Source organism: Meriones unguiculatus, chromosome 10 (genome assembly GCF_030254825.1).
Source record: "Meriones unguiculatus strain TT.TT164.6M chromosome 10, Bangor_MerUng_6.1, whole genome shotgun sequence".
Taxonomy (NCBI): Eukaryota; Metazoa; Chordata; class Mammalia; order Rodentia; family Muridae; genus Meriones; species Meriones unguiculatus.
The window spans coordinates 89836098-89863091 of NC_083358.1; the positions used below are offsets into that span (position 1 = coordinate 89836098).

Below are 26994 nucleotides of genomic sequence, written 5' to 3' on the forward strand. Positions count from 1 at the left end.
TTGGTAAGGGAAAACAAGCACAAGAGCTAAGAAAACTCTGCAAAGTAATAAAATATGATCTTTATAACTAAAACTAATCTTGCCTGAAAAAGCAGGTTAACTTAGGAAGCAGATCAGCGAGTCTAGAAGCAGAACGCATGTACTGTGGAAATGCAACACCCCAGATTCATACCTTTTGACAGTGCCATTGCCTTGTGGAAAAAGGTGCCCTTGGAATTGTATCTTACATTCTAGACCTGGAGAAACTGTCAGTGACTTTGAACTATAACAGTAAGGTGTAAACCGTATTAGTATGAGAAGAAGCCATGGCTGGATGACTTAGCCACATGAGAGTGCTAGCGATGGCTGTGGCTCAGACCTAAAAGGGAATTGTGAGTGAGTTGAATTGTAGTGGGGAGAGGGGGCCATGATGGTTCAGCTGGTAAAGGCCCTTCTCAGCAGGCCTGAGAACCCGAGTTCCATCCTGGGATGTCCATGGTAAAAAAAAAAAAAAAAAAAAAAAAAAAAAAAAAAAAAAGATCCAACCCTCATAAGTTGACCTCTGACCAGCCACACACATACACACAGAATAAATAAATTAAATATAATAAAATTAATAAATAAAAATTTAGCAAAGGGAACAGCTTAAAAGGAAAGCCAGAAGGCATAATTAACCTGGAAAAATACGACTGGAGTAGAGACAGCCTCTAAGAATAAGAACTAAACTAGGAGCCATGTATGTAGCTCACTGGTGGAGTACTTGCTTCATATGTCTGAAGCCTGGGGTTAATCTCCAGTATGCCAGAAAAAAAATGTAAAAGACTAACACGGAAAAATAGGCAGAAATGTAAGTTTATTTAGTTCATGGAAAAAATATGCTACAAATGATAAGTTTGTCTGTGCACGTGCTCATGTCTACATATTCCTGTGAGTTTGGATGCATATGTACACGTGTGTATGAGGGTAGCTGGCGGCCTCATTTTTTCTTAGACACAGGTCTGGATAGGCTAAGCTGACTGGCCAGCAAGCCAGTCTGGAATCTGCCTGCCTCTGCCTCCTTGGCCTTGGAACTGCAGGTGGCACCGCCACACCTGCCTTTTTATTTTGTTGGACCTCGGAAATGAACTCGGGTCTCAGGCTTGCCCTGGAGATGTTGAACTGTCTCCTCAGCCTACAAAGGACTTAGGAAAATAGTTCAGTCCCACCCAGAAAACAGCAACAATGGCAGCAGCGACAAGAAGACAGATTCAAACTGCAACTAAGACAGCATGCCTCATTAATCAGGATAAACTTGCAGTCTTGTGGTAAGAATATGGGCAGAATAGGCCTTTTAATGTACTGATGATAGGAATAAGAATTGTTAGTGTACATAGAAATGTTGCAATACTGGCATGTATGTAATCAAGCAATTCCACACTTAAGGATATATCCCCGAGATAAATTAGCAAAAATATAAAAGGACATATTCATAAAGTTATTCTTGTGGCTGTGTTTCTAATAGCAAAATATTAGAAATAGCATAGATATTTGTTAGTAAGGAAGATGTGTGCAAGGGAGTTCTAAAAACAAAAGAATATAGATAATGTCTGGTGATGTGGTCTGATTTCTAAGATACAGTATTCTGAGAACAAGATATTCCCTGAGAAGCACTGACTATTGCCATGTGATATAAAGATATAGAGTATACATTCTGTGAGAGCTCTGCAGGCACTAAATAAGAAGGAAACTAACAAGCATAATCTACGTATCTTGGAAGAGAAACATTAGAGGGGAAAAAAACAAAGTATATATAACTTCCTCTAGGGAGACAGAAGGGAAGATATTTAAGGTGAGACTAAATACATTTTAATATCCTTTTTCTGTAAATTTCAGTATTATTGTGTATTTTTGTAATGTGTGTGAGGTAAGTGTGTCACTGTGAATATGGAATTCAGAGGACAACTTTGAAAAGTTTTATGTGCGTTTGCTGGGCTTGCAAGCAAATGCCTTTGCCTCCTGAGAGTCTCGGTGGTCCCTTGATTTTCCTTTGACCTGAGAATCGTTAACAGTTTTAGCCTTTGGAAAAAATAAACAAAATTTAAAGGGTAGAAAACATACTGGCATGTTCTTCCTTTGCTTCCTGCAAGAAGAAAAGGATGACCTTTATTTCTTCAGTTTTAATGTTTGTTGTTATTAATCTATGGGTAGTTTAAAATTATATACTTCTAGGTACAGTTTGCATTAAGATTACTTTGTCCTCTTGCTTAATTTTCACCTGTACCTCCACAACTCCTGGTTCCAGGGAACCAGCATCTAGTACAGTGTCGAAATTAGAAACCCGCTTTGAAATTCTCTTATACACATTCAGGGTAGTTTCTTACTTTTAAGGAATGAATTAAAAATAGATTTCTTTGCTTCTTACTTCATATGTGAGCCTTACTTCTAGCAAATGTGCAGCTTCTGAAATCAGCGCTTGACCCTAGGAGACCTAACTGGAGAAAAGCTGCAAGCTGTTCCAAAGCTTGAGTCTTGGCCTCGTGTCACTAACAGCTTCTTACCAGCTATAACAATCCACAGTTGTTTTAACCCCTTAGAGTTGGTTTTCCATCAGTAGAGTTCAGTCTCAGTGATCCCCGCAGTCTTGCCTTCAACGGAGATGCTGTGATCCCAGCATTTTCTTGAGGTTATTTTGGGCTGTTGTGAAGATGAAATTTGACAATTTTTATGAAATCCCCTTAAAAACTGTTAAGTGCTATATAAATAAAAAATACTATTTTTTACTAATTTGATGTTGTACGCTGATATATTTTTTTTTTTGTTCCAGAGAGCAAATACACGAAGTGTTATAACTATGTCCCAGAAGCTTAGAGAAAGGGGCAACCTCTTCCTGACTGTGGGGGCTCCGTAGCGTCTGTTATTGCCCTCCTCACTGAGTAAGCAGCGCACACTGTATTGTGCACTGATCTAGACCACAGGCTCCAGAAGCCTAGCATAGGTACACGTGCTCCACATTCCTAGGTGGGGCCGTTTGAGAGATCTGTTCCCCACTAGGTTTATGAAGTTCAAGATTAATAGTAGTCATCCACGACCATGGACTGATTGTACTTGTTTACATGCCACCACGTATCTAAATGTACCTTGCAATACTATTAGAGATCAGATGTCCTTGTCTTCTTTTGCCCATTAAAAGTTTTTGAATGGGGGTAGGGAGATGGCTCACTAGTTAAGAGGACTTGCTGTTCTTGCAGAGGTCCCATTACCTGTAACTCCAGTTCCAGGATCTCCAGCACTCTCTTCTGGCCTGTGAGCACCGGCCCTGCACATGGTGCACGCTTCATACGCACACACGTACACACAGAGCTTTTTTAGTCTTTTAGAGGATAGTGGAAAGAAACACTTGACCTTCAGATTTACATTAATTTAAATTTTTCATTTCTCTTCTCTCCATGCTTATGGATTGTAAGAACTCTTAATAATGAGGAGGAAGCATTCACTAAATAAACCAATTCACAGGGTTGCCTCAAGAATCATATGGGTAGCCAGGAGCAGTGGCATACACCTTTAGCCCCAGCACTTGGGAGTTGGAGACAGATGGATCTCTGTGAGTTTGAAGCCAGCCTGTGAGTCTAGGACAGCCAGGGCTACACAGAGAAACCCTGAAAAAAAATATATATATATATATGGGTTTGAGGAGCTTTCATTCTTTTCTGCCTGCCTCCCTTCCTTCCCCTCCTCTGCCCTCCCCTCCCGTCTCCTCCCCTCCGAAACAGGGTCTCCCTTGAATGCATAGAGATTCACCTGCCGCACCTTCCCAAGTGCTGAAATCACTGAATTGTGTTTTAATTATCGCTAGATATTTGTTCTCAGACTTAATTACGTAAACTCTGAGGTTTTAAATTAGGTTTTTAACTAATTAAGAACAAACAACTCTGATCGTTCTTTGCAGGTTTTCATAATGTGCATGCCTTTAAAGAAAGATTTAGATTTCTTTATTTTTATTTTTAAGTGTGTGAATGTTTGCCTACATGTTCCACATGCATGCCTGGGGCCCAAGGAGGCCGGAAGAGGACAGTGTGTCGGCTAGAGTTTCATAACAGGGTTGTGAAGCGCTGTGCAGGAACTGGTGCTGGTCTTCAACAAGAGTACCAAGTGCTCTTAACTTTTGTGCCATCTCTCTAGCTCCACTGACTTACTTTTATTAAAATGTGTCTAAGCGTGTCTGTGTTATGTGCACATCCATGTGAGTGTCCATGGATCCCAGACAGATGTGAGTTGCAGGATGTGAATGCTGGGAGCTAAACTCAGTTCTGCTCATTCTGCATGAGCAGCAAGTGTTCCTAATTGCTGAGCCATCTCACCAACCTCAATATCTTATTTACATTATTTATAGTTTCTGCTAGATTATCTAATTTACTGTTGAAATGTGATGAAAATCTTACCCTAAAAGCAGTATCTGAAGTAAAACTTGAATTTTTATTGCAAAGTTACTTGCAGGAAAGAGTAAATGTTGCTCATTTAACCTGCTATAAGGCTTTGAAATTAATTTGATGTTTATTGTATGATTATAGATTTATGTTCAGCTTTTGAAGAATGAAACCATTACTTTGTTTTACTGGTAAATTCATGCCTGATGAGTCATCCCTTGTCATTTATGATAGGAAAATAGCATTCAGTTGTGAAAGCTAGAATTGAGTTAGTCAACCAGAAGCGAGCCTCTAATTGTTTCCACATGCTTACTTTTACTTTTCCTGCATGGTTTGGATGCAGCTCTAAGTCTTAGCTCAGTCAGGAATTTGCTAAGCTTGTCTTTTCCTCCATATCCTTTCATTGTGGCTAGATAGATCCATGCTAAAATCAATTTTATGATTCCCCATTATGATAGTTAATCAGAAAAATATGGGCAGAAACTCCTGAGCTAAACACGATTTTAAAAGGCAAAAGCAGGAGCTGCTACAGACTTCTTTTACATCTTCAGCACTTGGAACATGACCTTGGCTCGGAACTGTATCTCCCCCTGTGAGTGAGCAAGCACTGTTTCCCCAGCAGTTGGGTGTACTACTACAGCCCCTACGGCGAGCATTCTGACACCTTTCAGATTGTTGTTTGGAATGTCTGTGTGCTGAGGTGAGGTGCTTGCGGTAATGTAACAGCCATCCCAGCTTTCTTAGAAGGGCACAACAGAAGAGGAAGTAGTTGACCTTTTCAGTAGGTAAAGCTTTTTCTGACTTACCCTTCTTCTTCTTGAGAAATGAAAATGAAGGCAGGAAAAAAAAATGGATTAATTGTACTTTAGTCACTTCATTTCTTTTTTCCCAACTCCTTTATTTTACCCAAGGAACCTTCGCCTACTTCTTAATAGTATGTACCATAGATAGAAACAGTTGTTGCTCTACAGTTTAGGTGGCTAAGTTAGTAGCCAAATTCTTAACTCTCAAACTCCTTAATTCTATCTGGAGTTGTTTTTTTTTCTTCCAACCTTCTCTGACCTAATCACTTCTGAAATGTGTCCTGGAAAGCACATTGTACTGTTTCATATGTCGGCCATCTGTTTGTGTTTCTTCCATAGTGGCTAGCATGCATTATTATCATCTAGTCTTTGTAGCTCAGGAGGCTGTGGGCATGGCAGAGAGTTCTCACAAGGCAGCAATCAAGTTGTCAGCCCAGGCTGGAGTCTTGCAGAGGTCAGCTGAGGAAGAAGACACTTCTAGGCTCCCTCAAGCTGTTGCTGACAATCTTCTGTTCTTTGGGGCTAGTGAACTAGATTCTAGCTCCACAGCAGAGGGGTCCCTTCTTCCCTTGGCCCATGATCCTCTTGGTTAAAGAGCTCACAGTATGGCAGCTGTGGGGTGGCAAGTGTCAGCTATGTCAGAGGCCAAAGTGTTAAAGTTAATCAGGAGGCAACATTTCAGTACTAGTTTGGGAGCCATCTTTGAAGCTGCCTACCAACTAGCCTAGAAGGCTGTAAGATCAGATGCCAAGGAACACATAGAAGGCTAGACTAATAGACCAGGTAAGAGCTCTGAAATCACTGTGCCAATGGAGTAGGAAGAACTAATTAACAACTATCTTGGGTGTAGCATCAGGGCAGCGTATTAATTCATAGAGCACAAAGGCTATACGGGTTAAGAAGGGCTCACAGATGATATTTAATTCTTGGTTCTTATTGCTACCTTACTAAACAAATTTTTTTCTTTACTTAAATATGACTGAAACTCCTGCCCACATTGAAATTGTCATCCTTACTGCTACCTTGTCTCCATTAAATAATTTAGGCTTGTCCTCAACCTGGCTGTCATTCTGTGTTTTGCTATATTGTAAGATACCAGTTATTTCTGCCTGTTTAACTCTCCAGTCTTTGTTCCCATGCCATTCTTCTTTATTCAAAAATCACTCTATACTTAAAAGTTGAGGAATAGACTTCTAATTCTTTTTCTGTGTCCTTTTCTTTTCTTTAATCTAGATTCTAAAATGCCTGGTATCTGTGTATCTTTCAGTCATTCAGCCAACACTTATCACGGGCATACTTGGTGACCAGCACTTTACTAGGCCTCCTTGGGAATATGATGGTGAGCAAGCAATGCCTCTGTTCCTTTTGGTCTGCATTAGTATTTCCTCTTCCTTCTCATCTGTCAGAAATATCATTAGTCCTTTAGGCACAGTTGTGAATATGATGGTGAGCAAGACATCGCCCTTGTTCCTTCTGGTCTGCATTAGTAGTTCCTTTTCTCTTCTCTTAGAAATATCATGAATCCTTAAGGCACGGTCCCACTTCCACTCTTCTGAGATGCTGAGGGTTCACAGGCATGAGTTCCTGTGGTCCCTACCCTCCGGCAGCTGTGTCCAAAAGAATTCTATATTTGACATTTGGAGATTGCATAAAGTTAACAGTAATCAGTGTTACAGTTTTTAAGGGCAGTGAAGCTATTTCTGACTTTGCCCTTGGTCTATAGTCAACAGTCAAGCAGAGTGCCACCCACCCTCTGACTTACTGGAAACACCTGCAGAGCCTTGCAGACCTGTAGACATCTGGACCTTCCTTAGATATTCTGATTCACTATGTCAAAACTGAAAGCAAAATTAGCTCCAAGGTGAATTTTACATCTAGCTAGATCAGGGGGTTATTGCACTAGCATCACTCTTACCATTGTGGTGCTTTTTATTTTGTGTTCACACAGTCATCCAAATAACCTAAAGCAGTAATTCGAATGTTGGGTGAAGCTCTCCTGTGTCAACACATAGTGACCTTTGGGCTTCATTCCTAGAGGTGCCCTCAACCATCTGTGGGAGAAAATGGGCTTCTCTACATTTTAAATAATGAAAATATGACTTACAGGGCTGGGATGATGGGCTCAGTGGTACAGAGGACCAGAATTTAGTTCCCAGCGCCGACATTGGATACTCACAACTGACAGCCCCAGGGTACCTGAAGCCCTCTTCCAGACCTCCTAGGTGCCCACAGGCACAGGTGCATGAATATATATACACTTACACACATACACACAACACAGAACACACACACACACACACACACACACACACACACACACTTCTTAGATCTATGACTGGTAAATAACCAGTCTTAGAAACTGTAGATAAATCATTGGATACAATGGATGCATTTTCTTCAGTTTCTTTAATAGCTTACTTATTCTAAGAGAAATTTAGAATAAAGACTAGTAGATTACTTTTTCCTGAAACTCTAAATAATTGTATTCTATTCTTTAAAGAACTGTATATTACCATTTTGCAAATAGGAATTGTTAAAATGTGGCTTAATAAGTTTTTTTTCCCTTTTAGTGTTATTCCTCTTTTAAGAGAGTCTATTGGAATATTAATGCAAAGAACTCCTCCCTCGTTGGAAAATATACTTCCCCAGTGCTATCAGAGGGTAAGTTTTGCAAAGCATGGGATTGTATGTTGTTTCCAAACTGTTAGAGTTTTCGTCATTCATGAATATGTGTAGCATATGAATATAATTTGATCTTTCTTCCAAGACTGCATGATGACTATGAATATCATCTGTATAAACCCAAGTAAATTCATTAGAAAATATTGAGCTTTACTAAAGAAAATGTATATACTGTACTTACCTAGAAATTGAGCTATTACAAAGTACAGAATATGGGTAACAGGTGAAATAATATAGAGTCACCTGTCTTAGCCAGTGTTCTGCTGCTGTAAAGAGATGCTGTGACCAAAGCAACTCTTACAAATGAAAGCATTTAATTTGGGAACTTGCTTGCAGTTTCAGAGGGTTAGTCTGTTGTCATTATAGCAGGGAGCATGGTGGTACACAGGTAGGCATGAGCAGTACCTAAGCAGTACCTGAGCAGTAGCTGAGATCTACATCCTGACCTCAGGCAGAAAGAGAGACAGAGACAGACAGACACATGCATAAGCATTCACATGCAGACACACACTGGGTCTAATGTGGGCTTTTGAAACTTCAAATTACAAGCAACAAGTGCTCTTACTTCCTGAACCATCTTTCTAGTCTTCTGGATGTTTTTTGTTTGTTTGTTACATTGTATTTTGTTTTTTTTTTTTGTTTGTTTGTTTGTTTTTGGCATCCACTGTGTATCAGTCTTTTCTAAAATGCTGGAGACAGATGGTGAACAGAGCAAGACTATGCTTTCATGGAGCTTACAGTCTAGTGGGGATAAAGTAAATGTTAAATGATGTTGATGGTAAGAAAACATCAGTGATACACATGATGAAAAATGAAATAAGAACATGGTAAATGTGGATGGCTATATCAAGACTCAGCAAGGAAACTGAAATCCTGATGACCAGAAGTGTCCAGCCATATACAAATCCTCAAGAAGAATGTTCCAGGCAAAAAGAAAACCACTAATGTGAGGCAGCTATGGCTGGAACTAATTTAGTGTATTTGGAGAATAGGAAAACAGGTTTTGCGGCTGCAGCATGATAAATAAAGGGCAAAGTGACTGAAATGTTGGAAAGAAGGCAAGGCCAGATGTTAGGAGGTCTTGGTCATACGAAGAGGCTCAGAGTTCTCTCATTCAGTGGGAAGCATCTGGAATGCTTTGGGGCAACGGCAATGTAATGAATCTTGTGCTTTAACAAAATTGTCATATGTGGAGAGCATCTTCTGGGAAAAGCTGCCTGAGACTACTGTCATTGGCAGCAAGATGGAGGGAAATTTACATTGCGGTGTATTTTTGGAGGTGGATTGCATTAGTAAAGGGGAAAGGAGCGTGTCTCACAGCTTGGTCTACGAGGCTGAGACTAGGGTGGGAAGGGTTTGAGAGCAGAAAGTTATTCCAAAGTAAGATTCTGTTTATTTTATATTAAATTTGAAATACTCGACAGACATTTAGGGAGAATGCCAGCTAAGTAGCACATCTGCAATTGTGGGCACTGACTAGGACTGAAAAGATTTCAAATCAGGTCAGGGAAGTAGCTCAGGGGTAGAGTGCTGTCCAGCCTGTCCAGGCCTTGGGTTAGCATCTTGGAAGTTGGGGTGTAAGGATGGGAGACTGTCTGAAGCATTGAGGCAGCATATGGTGAAGACATGTTCTGGTCTCTTGGCTCTATTTCACCCACAGAGCAGAGCCAGAAAAGGAGCTCAGGGGGCTGTGAAATCAGAAGAGCAGAAAACAGTCATTTCACTCTTAGGCTTTCTTTGCTGCATTTCCTCTGTTTACAAAACTATGTCCATTCTGCATCAATATTCAAAATCATATCTTTAATAGAAGAAATGTCCCTCTAGCTTATCTCATTCTAAGTATGTATTGATTTCTATCTTTTATTTCCTCCCAGTCATTTCTGTGCCCCACTTTATCATTCCTTTTCTAGCTCTGTAGCTTGCCGGTGCTTAACTTCTCTGATCTATGTGTTGAAATTAGAACTTCCCTCTAGGTACTCTTGGGTATCTTGACAGATTTTGATAAGTGTTTGTTCGTTCTCTTTCCAGTGTGTTTCAGTGTTGCCTGGAACATAATGACTACTCCACAGGCATTTGTCTGAACATCTCTTTCTAAGTAGGGGGTCGAGTCGAGCTTTCTGACTTGCTGCATAATCGTATTTAGGAGGGAGGGCACTGTCTTGGATCTTGGCGCTGACATCTGCCCCATATTCCAGGTGCAGCAGTTACAAGGAGTGTACAGCTTGCAAGAACAGCACTTCTGGACGCTCTGCTCTGACGTTTACATTGGGACCTTGAAGCTCATAGTAGCCCCTGATGCTGATGCCAGGTGGATCTTAAGCCAAACACATAATATTTTCACTCAGGTATGACTCGTTACAAACCTCTTCTAAGAAACTTACATTTTTCTGTATCTTTTTAGCTATAAAAATCCTTTATTTAATCACATAAAATATAGAAATTACTAAAGTAAAAGAAAAATAAACATTGTTTTCCAATCAGAGTCAAAATTTAGAAGGTCTTTATTTTCCTTGATGGTTTTTTTGTTGTTTTTTTTCCACTTTCAGTGCTGGGTATTGATCCAGGGCCTTCCACTTTAGTTAGTACTGTTGGCTGGAGTCTAAGCATTCCTCTAAGCAGAATTACTTTTCTGTGATATGTGTGTCACTGCGTACATATCTTTTTCTCTCCTTCACATCTTCAGACATAAGCATAATATGCAGTCCAGTTAGAGTCAAGGCTTTGTATGAATTAGAGAGTCAAGCTCCTCATGAGAGACATACATGCCTAGGTTCCTTATTAATGAATTACGGACAGATCTAATGTTATTAGGATTTATATAATCCTAATCTTAGATGCAATTCAGACCCCGCTCTCCTTTGTGCTGGTACCACCTGTTCAGAATTTTAACAGCTTTCTGAGCAGACACAGTATATAAATGTGTCTGTCTGTGTAAATGTGTGTCATCATGGCTTTCATAATGAAGCCTCTGAGGCCTATGCACTGTGTTTAAAGACTTCTTATCCTGGAGCAAAAGGAGAACAACGTGGCAGTAACCTGTATTCTGCCTTCTCCAGGCCACTGTCCTCCCCTTTATCCTATGTCTTCTCCCCTAGTGCTTCAACCTCACAGTGGATTTCTATGGGCCTCTGGGCACCCTGCACATTCCCAGCTTTGTCACTGAGTCACAGCTTCCTTGTGAAGAGGAAAGTGTTTTCTAGTTTGGGAACTGTGCTAGTAGCAGCTGTCTGTTGGGCCTGCTGCTTGCAGTAGCAAAGGGAGGCCTCCCGAACCTAAACCTGGCCTTTGGAAATGGGGGAATATGAACGTTCCTTCAGCTGCCTCTTCTGTTTCAGAAACTACATTTGGCTTTGAATATTTTCAGCCTCTTTTTGTCAGCGAAGGTCCTGACTAATTGATTTCATTCCTCGTAGCTACCAGGTATTCCCTTTGAGGCTCTAGCTGTGAGGGTGTTCAATCCACCCAACCTGGGAGGGGTGGGGCCACATCTCTAAAACAGCTTTGATCCCTACACTTAATGATTTTAAAGTTTTTTTTTAATCTTTTTTCAATTTTAGTTCTCATATACCAGAAGAATTTTAAATAATTTATTTCCTTATCTGCACTAGCAATGCATGTCCTTGTAGCGTGAGTAAATGTCAGGGCTCGCTGTAATAAATTTCATTTCATGAAATATAAATTTTTAAGTTACTTTGTATTTTAAGTTAGATCTTACTCCTAACTCTCACCAAAATGAAACCCAGTTTGCTGCTCCTTTGAGGGGGAAAATCATGATGAGTGAGCTCTCTCAGCAGTAAAGGCTTGTTGGGAGGCCTGGTGAACTGTCCTCTGATGGGAAGAGAGAAGTGACTGCTGCCTTTCCCAAACCCCACACACGAGATAAATAGATGGAAAAGTACCTAAATCCATTTTTTAAACTCACTGATGCTTTCTTGTATGGAAGCTTCTAGTGTTGGTTCTAAAGGAGGACCTCCTGCGAGTCTCCCCTGTGTGTTTGTTGAACTGTGAGTGTCTTTCTTACAGCTGACCCTGAGTAGGAATGTAAGAAATTGGGTTTGGTTATTGAAATTTTTCTTTTTGTTTTGTTTTGTTTTCTGTGAAAGCTTGTATTAAAACAAATGGAGCAGAAATCAGAGAATTGTAAGTTTCTATTTAGTTGCCCAATGCTAGGTCTCTGTAATTTTACAACTATGGGACGTTATCCTATTTATTATCATTTTCAAGAGTCACCAACTTCTCTTAAGCTACCAAAGAAATGGGCTTCTGTGTAGAAGTGTGGTGTAGAGGAAGGAGCTGCGGCAAGTCACGTCCGTGCTCAGACCCCTAGGGAACAGTAGTTCAGTGCAATCAAGTGTGAAATTCTTCCTCGCTATCCATCTAAACTAATTTTCAAAAGCAATTATCAGTTGATAGCTAGGGGACAGAAAGGTGTGTGTGTGTGTGTGTGTGTGTTGACTTAAAAAGAGAACAGAAAGTGAGGCTCTGGATTAGAAGGCAATTCAATGGTCTATGGCTTTTGTTTTAAACCAGCCAAGATCACTTTATAATAATGGTATATTCACAATTATAATCACAGCCTTAAATTTTGAATATACTTTGTTTTGTTAGAAATAATGTTTGAAGAAAAGAGTCTTATATGTTCAAAGAAAGATCTAGAATATGCCTGAGGTTCATTTTCTTCCTTGGTTCCTCAAAGCACAAAAGACAGCCAAGCCTACTACACATTCTCTCCTGGCAGAACCCCTACTTCATTTTCCATCATTCCCCACTGTGCCTGTTAAGTCCTGAGCCCTAACTTCCTAAGCCCCCAGCATCCTGAGCCCCCAACTTCCTGCTTCTGCCTTTTGTGCTCTGTTCTCTGACCTCAAAATAGAAGTGAACAGTTGTATCCAGGAAGGACTCAAAAAGCCGCCTCCCAAACACAAGTCAGAGTCTTTAAATTACAGAAACCCTCCGCCTCCTCCAGTCTCCTGTGTTCATAATCCTCCCTTTCTCTGACCAGTAGCCTCATCAGGTTTATGTTCTCCACTTGAGTGATATGCACAAAAGAAAGACTTGTCTTCCCTTCTCTAAATTGGTTTCTGGTTTTCAACCTTTTTTACCTCTTTTTTTCCTTTTTGTAATGGGCTTTAATGTTAATGCATATTGATTTTGTTTGCCTGTTCTGCAAGCTTTCTTAGCCATTTTTCTCTTATCTTTCTTTATCACGTGTATCTAAAATTCAGGAGGCCAATGAGACAGCCATGGGATTGTAAGTATCCCTAGGTTTGCTGGTTTGCATTAAATCATATGGTGTGAATGTCCATTGACTGGTTGGTAGTAGTGGACACAGTAATGACAGCAGCAGTGCTGGCACTGACAGCCCGTTACGTGACAGGGACTATGGCAGGAATTAACGTATTAATTTCCACAGGGTGACTTACTGAACAAGAAACCAGATCTGTTTTCTTTCTTTTTATTTATTTATTTTTGTCTTGGGGTGCTAAGTAAACACTGAGCTGTACCCTCAGCTCTTGGCTCTTCTCAGTGTCTCACTAAGTAGCCCAGGCTGGCCTTGAACTTGCTCTGTTGCTAGAGTAGTTTTAAGGTTGTAGTCCTCCTGCTACTACCTCTGCTTCTGGAGCACTGGGATAACAGGTGTATCACAATAACCAGTTACATTGTTACTCCTGACTTATAATTTAGTCATTTATTAACATTTTATTCATTCTGTAGCATCTTTCATGGAAAAGTAAGATACTTTTGAGTGACTTCATTTTACCCTTTTAATGATTTTTTTTTTTTTAAGGCATGGTCCACCATGTGTGGCCCATTTTTCTTTCTTTCTTTCTTTTTCTTTTGTTTTTTAAGATTTATTTATTTATTATGTATACAGTGGTCTGCCTGCCTGTAGGCCAGAAGAGGGCACCAGATGAGCTACCATGTGGTTGCTGGGAATTGAACCAAGGACCTTTAAGAAGAGCAGCCAGTGCTCTTAACCTCTGAGCTATCTCTCCAGCCCTAAAGATTTTTTTTTTTTTATGTCTTGGTGTTTTGCCTGCACTTATGTCTATGCATTGCGCATGTGCCTTTAGCAGAGACCACAAGAGGGCATGAGATCCCCGGGACTGGAATTACAGATAGTTGTGAGCTACCATATGGGTGCTGGGAATCAAACCTGGGTCCTCTGGAAGAGCAGCCAGTGCTCTTAATCTTTTGGCCATCACTCTAGCCTCCTTTTTGCATTTTAAAGGGATAAAGACATGTTTAGTAAAAAATTCAAGCAAAAATATATCTATGGCTTTGGCCCATGGAGAATACAAGTAAAACGACAATTTCTGTAGTCATATTCCTGATTGTTTCTCTAACTTTAACCTCTGTTCAAAAACAAATATTGTTTGGAGATATTCCAAGCGTGCAGCACCAGGCTAACTTTGGGGTAGAGGCAGGGGCAGTGAACTTAGAAGCTGCACACTGCTGGGAGAGTGGTCATGTTTTCCTGCAATTAACTCTAGATCACTTTGTATCAGGCAGTAGGTCACTTGTCAGAAGGTTTCCTGGAAATTTGGTTTTCTCTTTACGTTGAAGGAAATTGAAATGGACACTAGGAACTGGATAGCCAAGCTGCCCATCCCACTGGGACAAGTGGATGCAGCAAATGACTTCTTTATCTTTGCTTTTGGACTGAGCTTTTGTGGAAAGCTGTTATCCCCTCTGGGGACTGATACCAGTTTGAGTAATTAACTCATGATTATGCAAAAATAATTTATCTAGCTCCTTTGTTTTTCTTTCCTCTTCATTGCCTTGGGCTACTCATTTCTTATTACTGTGTTCCCCATGTTAAGATTAGGTAATGAAAATAGCAGGCAATGAAAGGAACCCAACTGTTTTGCCCATTTTGTATTCATTAGTAATTTTGTTTAAAAAGAAAAAATATCAAACAATATGTTTAAGCAATATTTTTATTTTCTATTAAGATTATACATATAAGAATTTTTCAGAATAGTTAGTTCCTCAATTATCCCAGGGCCATCTGGACTGAGTAAATCGAAGCTTATACTTGCCTCTCTAGTGTGTGAAATTTTTTTCTCATACATTCAGTACTGATCTAAACAATACCTACTCTAGGCACTGTTTATTAGCTGCTTGTTAAGCATTGGATGGTACATAAAACTTCTGCAAATTGGTGGTACTGATTTTATCAACAGTGTTTTGCAGTGAGGAAAACTGAACTTTGGTTTTTATTTCTAGGTAAAGATAATACAAACTCTAAGTTCTTCTCCAAAAAGTCTTTCAGCCAATGTAGGAACAAGTTCATTTTTGTGTAAGCTAAGTAACAACAGTTGTAGCTTGCCACGGAAAGGCTTTTGGGAGGAGGCAAAGAGCATGTTTTCTGTGCTAACAAGCTAGGGTCTGTCTAGTTTTTTATTCCACTGAAGCTAGTTCATGCATTCAGTAGTATTTATTGATGGCTTGCTATGTCCAGATGTTACTGAAGCTTCTGGGAGTCTGGAATGCCAGAGGAGACAACTCTGTTCCTGTTGGCGAGATTACGTTATAATGGGAGAACAGAAACAGTAAACACACTGAGTAAGCTTTATGATCTTCAGTGACAGTGTGAGTGCTTCCAGAGTGTAGCGGTCACACATTGACTTGACAAAGTGGCAGGTGTTTGGGTAAGAGTGAAAGGAGAGGAGGACGGGGCTGTGTGAGGTACCTGCCTCCTCTTAAACAAGCTTTGTGTTTTCTCTATGGCATTCTGTCTGACAAATGGTGTTTTCTTCTTTTATGTTTCCTTTTTCCCTCTTTTTTTTTTTTTTTTTTTTTTTGGTATGCTCAGGTGAGAGGCTATTGCTTAGAAAACAATAAATGTAAAAATAAATACTTGTATTGAAAACTGAATGTATTTTGTGGATGTAAAATCAGTGAGGCTTGTCTGGGTAGGGTATGATGAGAATGTCTTGTGGCCATCTTAAGGAGCATAGTTCACGGGAGGACCAGTATCAGTGAGGGGAATAAAAAAAGGGAGGAGGAGTAGACAGTAAGATAAAACTGGAAGTCAGGAGCCACATCCCTCAGCAGCATGGTGGCCATTGTAAGGAATAAGGGAGATCAGCTGTTGGATGGTGGGAGGCAAATAGGGATGCTTGTTATTCTAGTTATCATACTGAGAATAACCAGAAATGTGAAAGCCAAGCAAGGGGCATTGACAAAATCTAGACAAGAGCTGATTGTGGTAGGTTCAAAATGATGGCAATGTTGTAGAGTGGCCAAGTTCTGGGTTTAGATAATTATTCTGGAGGGAAAGCCACCAAGCTTTGCAAGTAGGTTGAGTATTGAATGTGAGAAACAAAGAGCTTTAGAAGCAGCAGCACTGAGGGTAGGTTAACAGGTTTGATGGTCCTGTGCTGCCTCTTAGATACCTCTAAAACAACTGTCAGGTAGTTGCAAGTTCCAGTCTAGACATACAAACATGGAGTTGTGAATACATACAGCCTGGCTATGGAGATCATTAGAGAACAAGTGTAGAGAGACAAGCCTTTTGGTCCGTCATTGTTTATTGCTCAAAGATAGAAGAAACAGGGAAGGAGACTTGACAGTTTGACATGTGAGTGACCAGTGACTATTCTCTGGAAGCATCACAGGGGAAAAGTGTTTGGCACTAGGAGATTGATAATATGTATGTATGTGTGTATATATATATGTGTGTGTGTATATATACACATGTATATATATGTACATATAATATACATATGTATATACATATGTATTATGTATATATATATACACATGTATATATAGAAATATATGTATACGTGTGTGTGTGTGTGTGTGCGTGTGTATGTATACATTGTTCCCGATAATCAGGACTGAGAATTGGGTATAGAGCGTATGAGCAATTTGGAAGTTGCTTGACAGTTCTAGAAAGTAAAAAATTAGGGTTGAAAGACTGCAAGAGCAAAGGAATAAGAGACAGTGAATAATGAACATGTTTTGGGACTTTTATTTATCCATGAGAGCAGAGATTGAGACTACCAGGCAAGAAGGGATATTGGGTTATGTAAGAGGTTTTTTACAATAGAAGTTATAGTATGTTTGAATACTAATAGAAATGACCCAGTTGAGAGAATAAAATTAATATGTAGAAAAAAATGGGGGGAAATTTAGAGAGCAGTGTCCTTGAGTAGCAGGATCATATCCCAAACTGAAGGAACTGGAATGTAAAATAAGGCTGCAGTTGTTCGTTGTGATTGTTAAGGGCATATGTTGCCATAGGAAGACTAGCCTGTGGCAAACTGGCCCCAGTGGTGGCTGACTAACCCTGTCACGTCCTGACAGTGACGACAGGTAGACAACGCCATCGAATAGCACAGAGGCAGGCCTGTGACTAGTGGCATGGATTTTTTTTTCTATAGTGGTTTGACAACTTAAAATGAAAATAGACTATTTCTTAGAAGCAGAAGACAAAAATAATTCAATTTTTAAAGACAAATGAGTTGTTGCTTGCTTTCTGATCACTTTTCTGGAATGTTCACTTGTTGGAGGTTTTATAGGTTTGATCTCATTTTTCTAACTTTTCAGGCTGGAGTGAGGCAGCTTTATGTACAGATCGACTTCGCAGCGATGTAGTCAGTAAAAAGAAATTGAGGACCAAAATTTTCCAGTACTGTACAATCCAAAGCATTGTGCTACCCAGTGCTCTCAGCCAGAGACGCCACCACTACAGCTCGGAAGCCCCAAGCAGTGCAGGTACAGTCGGCCGTGTGCTGGAGATCACAGCCCAGACTGTCGCCTTGTGTGCTTTTCCCTCCAAGCCATTCTGATCGCTAAGGTTTCTGGGTTTGTTCTAGGGTGTTGGGTTATCTTTTCCTACCCCCTGGAGGGGGTGGTTCTTGCTGATCACCTTCAGCCCATCCTTGTCATCCTACCCAGCCAGTGAGAAATTCAGACCGTGGGCCTCCAATCCTCTGAATGTCTTCACTAAAGCTGCTGGACACCACTGCTTTTACTCCCACAAGACCAGTGTTGTTTTTACAAAAAGAAGTCTGTTCTCTATGTAATGTCACAGTTGTTGACATTCTTCCATGTAATCATACGTTTGTAAATTGTTTGTAACTTGCAAACTTACCAACCAAACCATATTGGGTTTTCAAAGTGCCTTTGTATCAGAAATATATTTGCCAGCATAGAAATGTACCATCAAAGGTCATATGTATGTGTTTTTTTTTTTAAATGGATATTCTGTAATTTGTATAAAATAAGACTTGCTAGTAACCTATATAATTGTCTTTGTGTATTTCCAGCATAGATTTAAATATATTAAATTTCTTGTCTTGTGAAAAATGACATTATTTTGCTTTATGAGAAAATCCAGTGACACATTAAGTTACTTTGTAGGCTGTTTTCAAAAGTGCAAATACATTAGAAAAACTTACTTAGAGCTAAAATATCTGCTACATTACAGATTTCTACAAAAGCATTCACCTGTCTGTGATAAATTTTCCAGTAGCTTTCCTTGCCATTTTTATGGATTCTATTAATGATGAGAAAAAGCACCATAGGGATGGAAGAAATAATTGTGACAGGGTTGTTTTACATCTTCATACTCTTTAGGTGCCAAGTAGTACAGTTTGTTTTCCTGGTTTTTGCTTGCACAAATACAAATGACTTCGAGGAATTGTAGGGCAGCGTTTTGACTGAGTATGAACTACTGTCAATACAGAACGAGTGTGATGATGTGAATTTTTTAACATGGGTGTCTTACAAATAGTTGATTTTCTAGTCTTGAGTATGTGAAAAGTAAAACTGTGATGGACATGATGATGCACACTTTTAATCCCAGCACTCGAGGGGCAGAGGCAAGAGATCTCTGTGAGTTCAAGGCCAGCCTGATGTATGTAGTGAGTTCCAGAACAGCCAAGGCTACATAGAGAGACCCTGTCTTAAATTATACATAAATTGCAATTTGAGATGACAGGTGCTTAACACTCAAGTAAGTATTCTTGATGTTTTCTGAAGATATGCTATTTGAGTGAACATTTTCCCATTGTACTTCATTTATCCCAACAAATATTTTCTTTAGTTTAAATAAATTGATGTTGCTAGCAAAAATTTAAAAACCTTTCAAGGCAAAAATATAAAGAGTATAGATCAATGATAGGCACTTTATCAGTAAGGTGGCAGAATTTACTGTTGTTTTCCCTGAGTTCTCGAGTACCTTTTCTCCTACTTCTGACCTACAATTTACAAACTGTTGTGCATTAGAAGATGCAGTATTTTTCTGCAGCAGAATGCCACACAATGTCCATGGTACCCATTTGGTAAATCACGTTGTAATTTCAAAGCCTATTTGCTTTCTGCCAGGCACTTCTAAAGTGAAGAATCCCTGCAGTAGATTGTGTTTGGCTGAAATAAATGCTGTAGTCTCTCAGGAGGGAATGTACAAATGGAAATGTCCTCTTACTGTACCTCTTTTTCATTTCCATTCTGAGTAGTTGAGGTCCCCCAGGATAACCTGTAGGTTGGGGGATACTGCTGGAAATTGCAGGTCTAGATTTCCATTCTGAGTAGTTGAGGTCCCCAGGATAACCTGTAGGGGATACTGCTGAAAATGGCAGGTCTAGATTTACACGCTATTCCTGGTGACTGTTGACATTGCACATATGGAGTCAACAGTGCTGTTTGAGATTTACCAAATCTGCTTTCCACTGGGCCCTTAGTTCCAAGTTTTTATCAAAATGTGTCATTCTGTTTAGCTAGACCCTCAGTGCACATATCCGTGAATGTTGCTGTTTCCTTTGTCAAAGCATAGAATATGTTTGATGTGAAACTAATTTTGCAGTTTGTTCTAAGCGTGCATAACATTTATCAGGCTGACATTGACATTTTTAATTAAACACTGGTATACCTGTATGTGAACAGAAACAACTCTTCATAGAAAAATGCTTGTCTTTTAGTGTTCTTGATACAGATGTATTACTAACAGGTAGCTTCACTAAGAAATACTACCTGGTTATAGTAATAAAATAAATTTCAAATGCTCCTAACATTAGCTAATATTCTTACCAAAAAAAAAAAAAAGCCAGTCTGTGTGTAAATTTGCCAAACTATAAATAACCAAAGTTTTTTGTTTGTTTTTCTGAATAACAAGCTTACATTTTTTAGGGAAAGTTTACTTTGCCAGATAAACATCCCCAACTAGGTGTATTTTTAAAGACTGATTGTCTTACTTGATGAAGAACCTGAATCCAACTTTCTCATTTTGAAAACCCCCTGTATGTCTTTCTGAAGGACAGTCTCTAGTCATATGTGGGTTATTGTTCCTTTACTGTCACCCACCCTCTTCTCTGGAGGAGGCATAAGAGCATGGCAGCAGGTGACATTGTGATTCCCTTCATCTAGAGTCTTCAAAGCCTACACATATGTACCAGTAACCAAAATACTCTGACTTCTGTGTGCCTCTACAAAGCAGCCAAATCACTAACCCACAATGTAGTTCATCAGAACTCTTGTGTTTTAACAGATGGGAATATGGGAACCAAGCTGGTATAGAATGCTGGGATTTAAGAGTAAGGCATTACTTGCTGTAGAATTTCACACCTAAGCAAAGACTGTGCTGGGTACAGTCTGCTTCTACCTCTCATTTGCAGATGAGAAACCAGAGGTCCAGAAAAGCTGTCATTTCCTTAAGATTACAGGGGTAAGTGGTGGCAAAGCCAAGGCTCAAATGTGATCACCCAGTCGAGAGTTCTTTACACTGTACTGTGCTGCTCCCGTGTGACGTTGCCATTCTGTAAATATGACAAATATGGCTTGTAAATAAAGAACTCTGACCTCTAATTTTGGTTCATTAAGGCACTTTATAAATGGAATGTTGTCTGTTTTCATATATAATTAAGAAGTTTAGATTATTTCCGTAATACTTGTGGAATAGATTACATTATTTTTTTATTTTTCCAAAACCAGCTCTTGACTTGAAAAAAGAAAAAAAAAGTACAATAGATACTTTTGTGAGTAAATTTTTATTAATTGCCCAGTGCTCAGTCCAGCTTAATGCTGGGTTCCTTCCTTTCCTAATTTTGCTCAGATGCTGTAAACTGGTTCCTTTTAGACACCAGGCTGGTTCACAGGTCATACCATTTCACCCTACCTGCACACTCTTTTTCAGTCACTGGAGAGTGTTTTCACTTTTAAAATTCCCAGAGCTTACAAAGTAAATATGTGGAACACATCTTTTGCTTCAGTCAGGTAAAGTTTGAAATCTTAATCAGAACTACAGATATTAGGCCACTGCTTTTGAGTCTTCGTAAATGCATTACCTTGGCCAATATAAGTATTTTTTTTTTCTACAAAAAGTCACCAGTTTTGAAACATTATTTTCCAATTCATAAGAATCTTGGAGGTCGGTTAATTCTCTGAAAAACATTCATTAAAAGTTTCATGAAAGACTCTCAAGATAGGATTCCCAGAGGTCACCTTAACGGTCTCCAGCATCGACTGGAGACAGTGAAAACTTGTGCATCAAGGATTGTTTGCAGAAAGGTAGCAGAGGTGTAGCTCGATTGAAAGGCCTAATGGGTGGGGCTTTTTTGATGTGCTCCTCTTTGGTTTATATTCAGCCATTTCCTAACTGTAGATAACACAGAAAACAAGGTTGATATCCTGTGCTAAGTATATATCCCAGCACTTAGTGGCTTTTCTCATTTTTCTCACGTTTTTATGAAGAGAATTTTGCGTGATTTTATTAACTTGAAATCTAGCTCATGATTCTCATAGCATGAGGAAGGAATCTGGTGAGTCTGTAGTACAGCAGCAATTCAGTCTTTTCTGATGACTGCGGTTTTACAAGCCAGTCAGCAACACTTCCAAGATCCAAGAAGCTATAGCTGTTCTGGGTAGACTCCTGGAAAATGAATGAACACTCGTGGTGCCGTTGCTATGGGAGTATTTACAAACTGCCTCCAGCCTTTTTCTTCTGTGCTCTAAGATGTTTGCTTTGTAACTTGGCCACGGATCCAAACTCATGCTGTGGGGAGAGGCACTAGAACTCCTTAAGTCCATTTAAAAACCAATAGGAGAGAGTTTAGTTAGAAACTAAACTGCTCGGTGACTGACTGACACTAAGGATAGTGTCCTCTGTGCCAGCATGAAGAAGAGAACATCATTCTCTTGAATGATGCCCTCAAGAACATCATTGGGGAATCGTCTGCCAAGAAGCACAGATCAGTTTTCAGAAGGACTGAGTATAGTCTCTGATTTACAACACTGCATATTACTTAAACCTTTTCAACAGAAGATAGCTATTCATAAACAGAAGCCTGAGCTTTCACCACTGCTTTGAACATGAATTTCTAATTTTGATCATGATGTTAGAAAGCATAAAAAAAATATTTGTGCTTTTATTACCCTCCCCCCCAACTCAGTGGGTTTCTGCTTACATGCTCATGAAATGTTTAGTTACCAGTAACTCTTGGTAGATGGTAGCACATACAGACAGAAGCCGACCTCACGCAGGACACACTTCGGCACTTCTGGGATTTTGTATAGGCTGGTTTCCATGCATTCTGCCTCTTTCCCCAGGCAGTCAGCTGCTCAGACTTTGGTTCCCACCTTCCATGTTGTTGGGGATTTGGCAAAACTTGAGACTGTGATGTGACCTTCTGGACTGCGTACACAGCCCCATAGGGGATGGTGTTACCTCCTGTGTTTGGGTGAATTGTCATTTTGCTTTAAAGACTATCTACTCTCCCCAAATATTTTGTCATCCAAAACTCTCAGAGGTATTCTTGAAGGTGCTTGTAATTGAGCAATTTAAATTGTAATTGAGTGGTTTAAATGTCCCTAGAATATACACTTACCTTTTTTGTCGGTTCCCTTTAAATTTTTTTATATGTTCTCACCTAATTTAGATATAATGTGAAGGAAAAGTTTCCTGATCCCTTACTCATGGACACATGCACGATTCACTTCCCTTCCATTAATGGTTGTAAACATATAGCCAATTCTGGATTTGGGGTTGATCTCTTTTTGTGAAGATGACACATCAAACTGTTTCTAAAAATGTTTACATACAGGCTAGGTAGGAATGTCACATTTAAAGACTAGGATGGCTTGAAAATGCTACAGTGGTCGATTACCACTTGCCCAAGTGCACTACAACACATCCACAATCTTTCTACTTGCACACATTCACATATGCATTTTGTTTAACTGCCATGTGTTTCAAAATGATCATATACAGCTGCATTGAAATCTTGTTTTCAATTAAACTTCTGTTTACAATTCTTCCTGAGTCATGTCTCTGAGTTGGATAGCCCGGGAGGAACACCTGCAGAATCTACGGGAGGGACGAGATGCTAACGTGTCTTCACACTGCCCAGAGCCTCTTCCTGCATGCTCTTCCTTTAGCTCAAGTCCCTTTAGTGTTCTTTGTTGAAGTTTCCCTAGTGCTGGGTTGTGCCTACCTCACTGTTTGGGTATTCTCAACAGACAGGAAGCTGACCACACATCTCAACACCATCCTACATGACCCTTCTAAAGCTCTCCCCCTTGTCAGTGATTTGCTTTAAAAATAACTTCTGCCAGGTGTGATGGTATACATTTTTGATCTCATCATCCAAGTGGGTCTCTGAAGCCAGTCCAAGTGAAATAGTTTCTTCAGAGTGCTAGGGCTACAAATTAAGACATTGTTTCTAGATAATTTTTAAGTTGTTTTTTTTTTTTTTTTTCCTTTCAGAAAAATCTTATGCCATCTTGTCAAAGGGAATCTTATCAGGCCAGCCTCTTGGCTGTCAGTCCTTCCTGTCCTCTAGGGACAGTCCTTCCTGTCCTGTGTCCTCTTGGATTCTCAGAGTGGAAGTGTCTGACTCTATAGCTCCTAGCACTCTGGCTTCACTTGTTTCGTCAGAGTTCTGTAACAGCCATCAGTGACATGTGTCATGCTCACATCTGAACTCCCATCATACAAAGTCAGAACAGAGATAAAATTTTACCATCCAAATTGCTTCTGAGTGACTGTTTTATTCAGAATTCCTTATAGAATCCTTGGAATTGAAACATGGCTATTTCTACTTCCTCAGCCTCCTATCACAAAGTCCTTCTCTTCCTTTGAAATTTTTGGAATTCTCCTTTCCCATTCCAGGAATACTACTGGATTCCAGGACTTGACTGAGAGCAGAGTCAGGTTTGAGAACTCATCTTCCTGCCTCGTCTGGGCCCAGCTCTATCAGGTCTGTTTCCACCCCTCACAGAAAGAGCTGGCATCTTAGCAGGGAAGGTGAAGAATCGACAGGCTGGCCTTTCGCTTGCTCTGCCTGCTTCTGCTCACCTTGCTGGCCCTGCTGTGCACTGTACCTTGACTGATGAAGTCTGGAGCATCTGTTGGGGAATGTCTGCTTTTGCTGTTACCTAGAATTAGCCTCTACCATGGCCTGTGAACAGTTACCACAGCCTTCTCAGCAAGCATACAACAGCTGTAAACAGAATGGCAGCAATTTACTATTTTGCATTCTATTTCAAGGAAAAATGGAAAATTAACAGCACTTTGATGGTTCTTTTGAACACTGTCAGCTCAATGTAGCCCTACCTCCAAGCTTTCAAAAGAAAAAAAAATCTACCAGTGGCTAAGAGTGGCTGCTCTTCCAAAGGATCCATGTTCTGGTGCCCTCTTCTGGGCTACATGGGTACTACATGCATGTGGTAAACTTGCAAGAAAACAATCACAGGTGTTAAAATAAGTAACATATTTAAGTCTACCATGTAGTTGATGCTTGCCTGTGTCACCAACTTTAATAGACAATTCAACTATATCTAGGAGCCTGATGAGGTACAACTAAAATTCATATAGCCCAGCACAGTAGGCAATCAAATTACTGGGGGGGGGGGGGGCTAGCCAGAGAGATGGCTTCGCAGATAGAAGGTTTACTGAGCAAACATAATGTTGTGAGTTCGGATCACAGGATTCACCCAAAACCTTTGCCATGGCCACACTGGTGCCTATACCCCAGCACAGAGAAGAGTCACTGTAGCTCACTAACCACCAACCTAGCTTCATGTTTCATGACAGACTGTCTCAAAGGAATAAGCCAGTATCCTCTGCTGGCTTCCACATGTGTGCATATACCACACATACATACAGACACCTAACATAAAAAGAATTATGAATTTAAATCTTTGAAAGCAGTACTGTATAAACTAGTAAGGTGAACCTTATTTTTTGTTTGTAGGCCAGCTATTGCTAAACCTAAAAGATTAAAAATAAAGCAACACAAAACTAAAAACATTCAAAAAGGTAATTCCTGAATTTGGCAAGGAATATTATCTTTGAACATGTAACACTTTATGAACATATTTATATTAAGCATATTCATATTTCCATGTAAGCATAGATAAAGTTTCATGGCAATTCTAATTACAGCGTCACCATTTTCTAACTTCTGGAAATGCGATCATCTAAAGTTTTAAGTAAAACAGGGACTATCTGATGGCTTCACCTTGTCGTCACCCTAGGCAGTGAGTTAGATCACCGGTGTTCAACTTTACAGGAATTCTCTACGTCATGCTACTTCCCCTTGAGTAGTAATTGGTATAAAGGTCATGTTGGCTTAGGAAGACTCCAAAAGGCAAAGCGAGTGCATCTGCAGTCCTGTTAGCTTGAGGAGACTTGTCAGAGGCCATACTCTGGTGACTGGCCAGCGGCTACGGAAACCACCAGAAGCATCGTCTTGTGGAGAGGGCAGATTTTCAGACTGGAAAAGCTATGGCTTCAAAAATAACAAATTTCTCTTTCCTTTCCACATGGGGGAGGATGCAGTCCCACTCAGGAAAGTATGGAATAAAAAGAAATTAGAACACCAGGTTCCTGGCCAGAGGATGAATGGGGAAAGAGAGCCCGGCTGAGAACTGTGAGGAAGGGGCAAGAGTGAGGGGCACAGAAACCCAGGAGAACCATGAAAATAGCTTTGTGAACCCAAGAATCACCTTCAAACTATTAATGCTTTGATGGTGATCCTACTAAGCAAACTAAAAAGCCCTACCCCAAACCCCCAAGTTCCTGACTGAGTAGAAAAAACTATGCAGGGCCAGACCCACATCTCTGATCAGTGTAAAGCCAAGACAGACTAGCAGTTACACCCTGCCCTTCATCACACTGCTGGCTTAGGAGAGCAGAAAGGCTGACTTCACCATAGAATTTTAGAAGACTTGGGACCTTATAGATTATTTTCAGACTATCCAAGCTGAATTCCAGATGAGTTGACCAAGCACTGCAACAACATCAACATTGGAGTAACCTAATAAAGACCTTGATGTAGCCACTATAAAAATGCGTAACCTCACAACTGTGTGTAAGAAACTGGAGATGAGGGCTGTGGAGATGGCTCCGTGGTAAAGAGCTACCGTTCTTACAAAGGACCCAGGACTGGTTCCCATGTGATGGCCTCACCGTGGTCTGCAACTCCAGTTCCAGGGGATCCAACATCTTTTTCTGTCCCCTGTAGTCTGCTACATACAATTTACAGTTGTACCCACATACACATAAAAAAATAATCTTTTAAAAGTGGAAATTTAGGACAGTAGACAAAATTTTAAAAGCATATAAATGAACTCAATAGCAGTATGGAAAAAGCAATAACCTTGAAGATTGAGAAAATAACCCACTCAGAACACACAAAACATTTTAAGAATAAAACAACAGAAACAGAACAGAGCTCAGAGACTTGGGGAAAAAGAAATGTCTACTAATCCTATTATTTGATTCATCAGAGATCAAAAGAGTGTAAAGCATTCAGTGTAAAAAAGTATTTGAAGAATGGCTGACATAAACACACATTTGCTGACATAAATGTATAGATTCAAGATTATATTATATCCTAAATGTGATAAACCCCAAAATATCCACAACATATGGAATTTCAATCAAAATCTCACAAGCATCACTGCCAGTACCAATAAGGTCATGCTATCACATATGTAAAAAACAAAGAAGCTAGAAAACAAATTTTGAAGAAGTTAAAGGAAGTACACTACTTCTTTTTAAGATTTGACCCAAAACTTAAAAAAAAAAAAAAAAAAAAAGGCCTCAAGAGGTTGTGACACTGTGCTGTCTGTCTCAACAAAGACTAATGGGCACACAGGACTTGAGTTTAAGT

The 26994-nt window shown here is 39.8% G+C and overlaps 1 protein-coding gene across 1 annotated transcript in view; it reads left to right on the top strand.

The window, feature by feature from the left end:
• Slc30a7 (solute carrier family 30 member 7) overlaps window positions 1–23131 on the top strand; it is a 69908-nt gene extending 46777 nt beyond the window's left edge. Inside the window, exons 9-11 of the mRNA XM_021642703.2 lie at window positions 7756–7846; window positions 10063–10212; window positions 17429–23131. Of these exons, the coding sequence (XP_021498378.1) occupies window positions 7756–7846; window positions 10063–10212; window positions 17429–17476 (289 nt within the window). The 3' untranslated portion in view covers window positions 17477–23131. The remainder of the gene's footprint in view (window positions 1–7755; window positions 7847–10062; window positions 10213–17428) is intronic.
• The last annotated feature ends 3863 nt before the right edge of the window (window positions 23132–26994 follow it).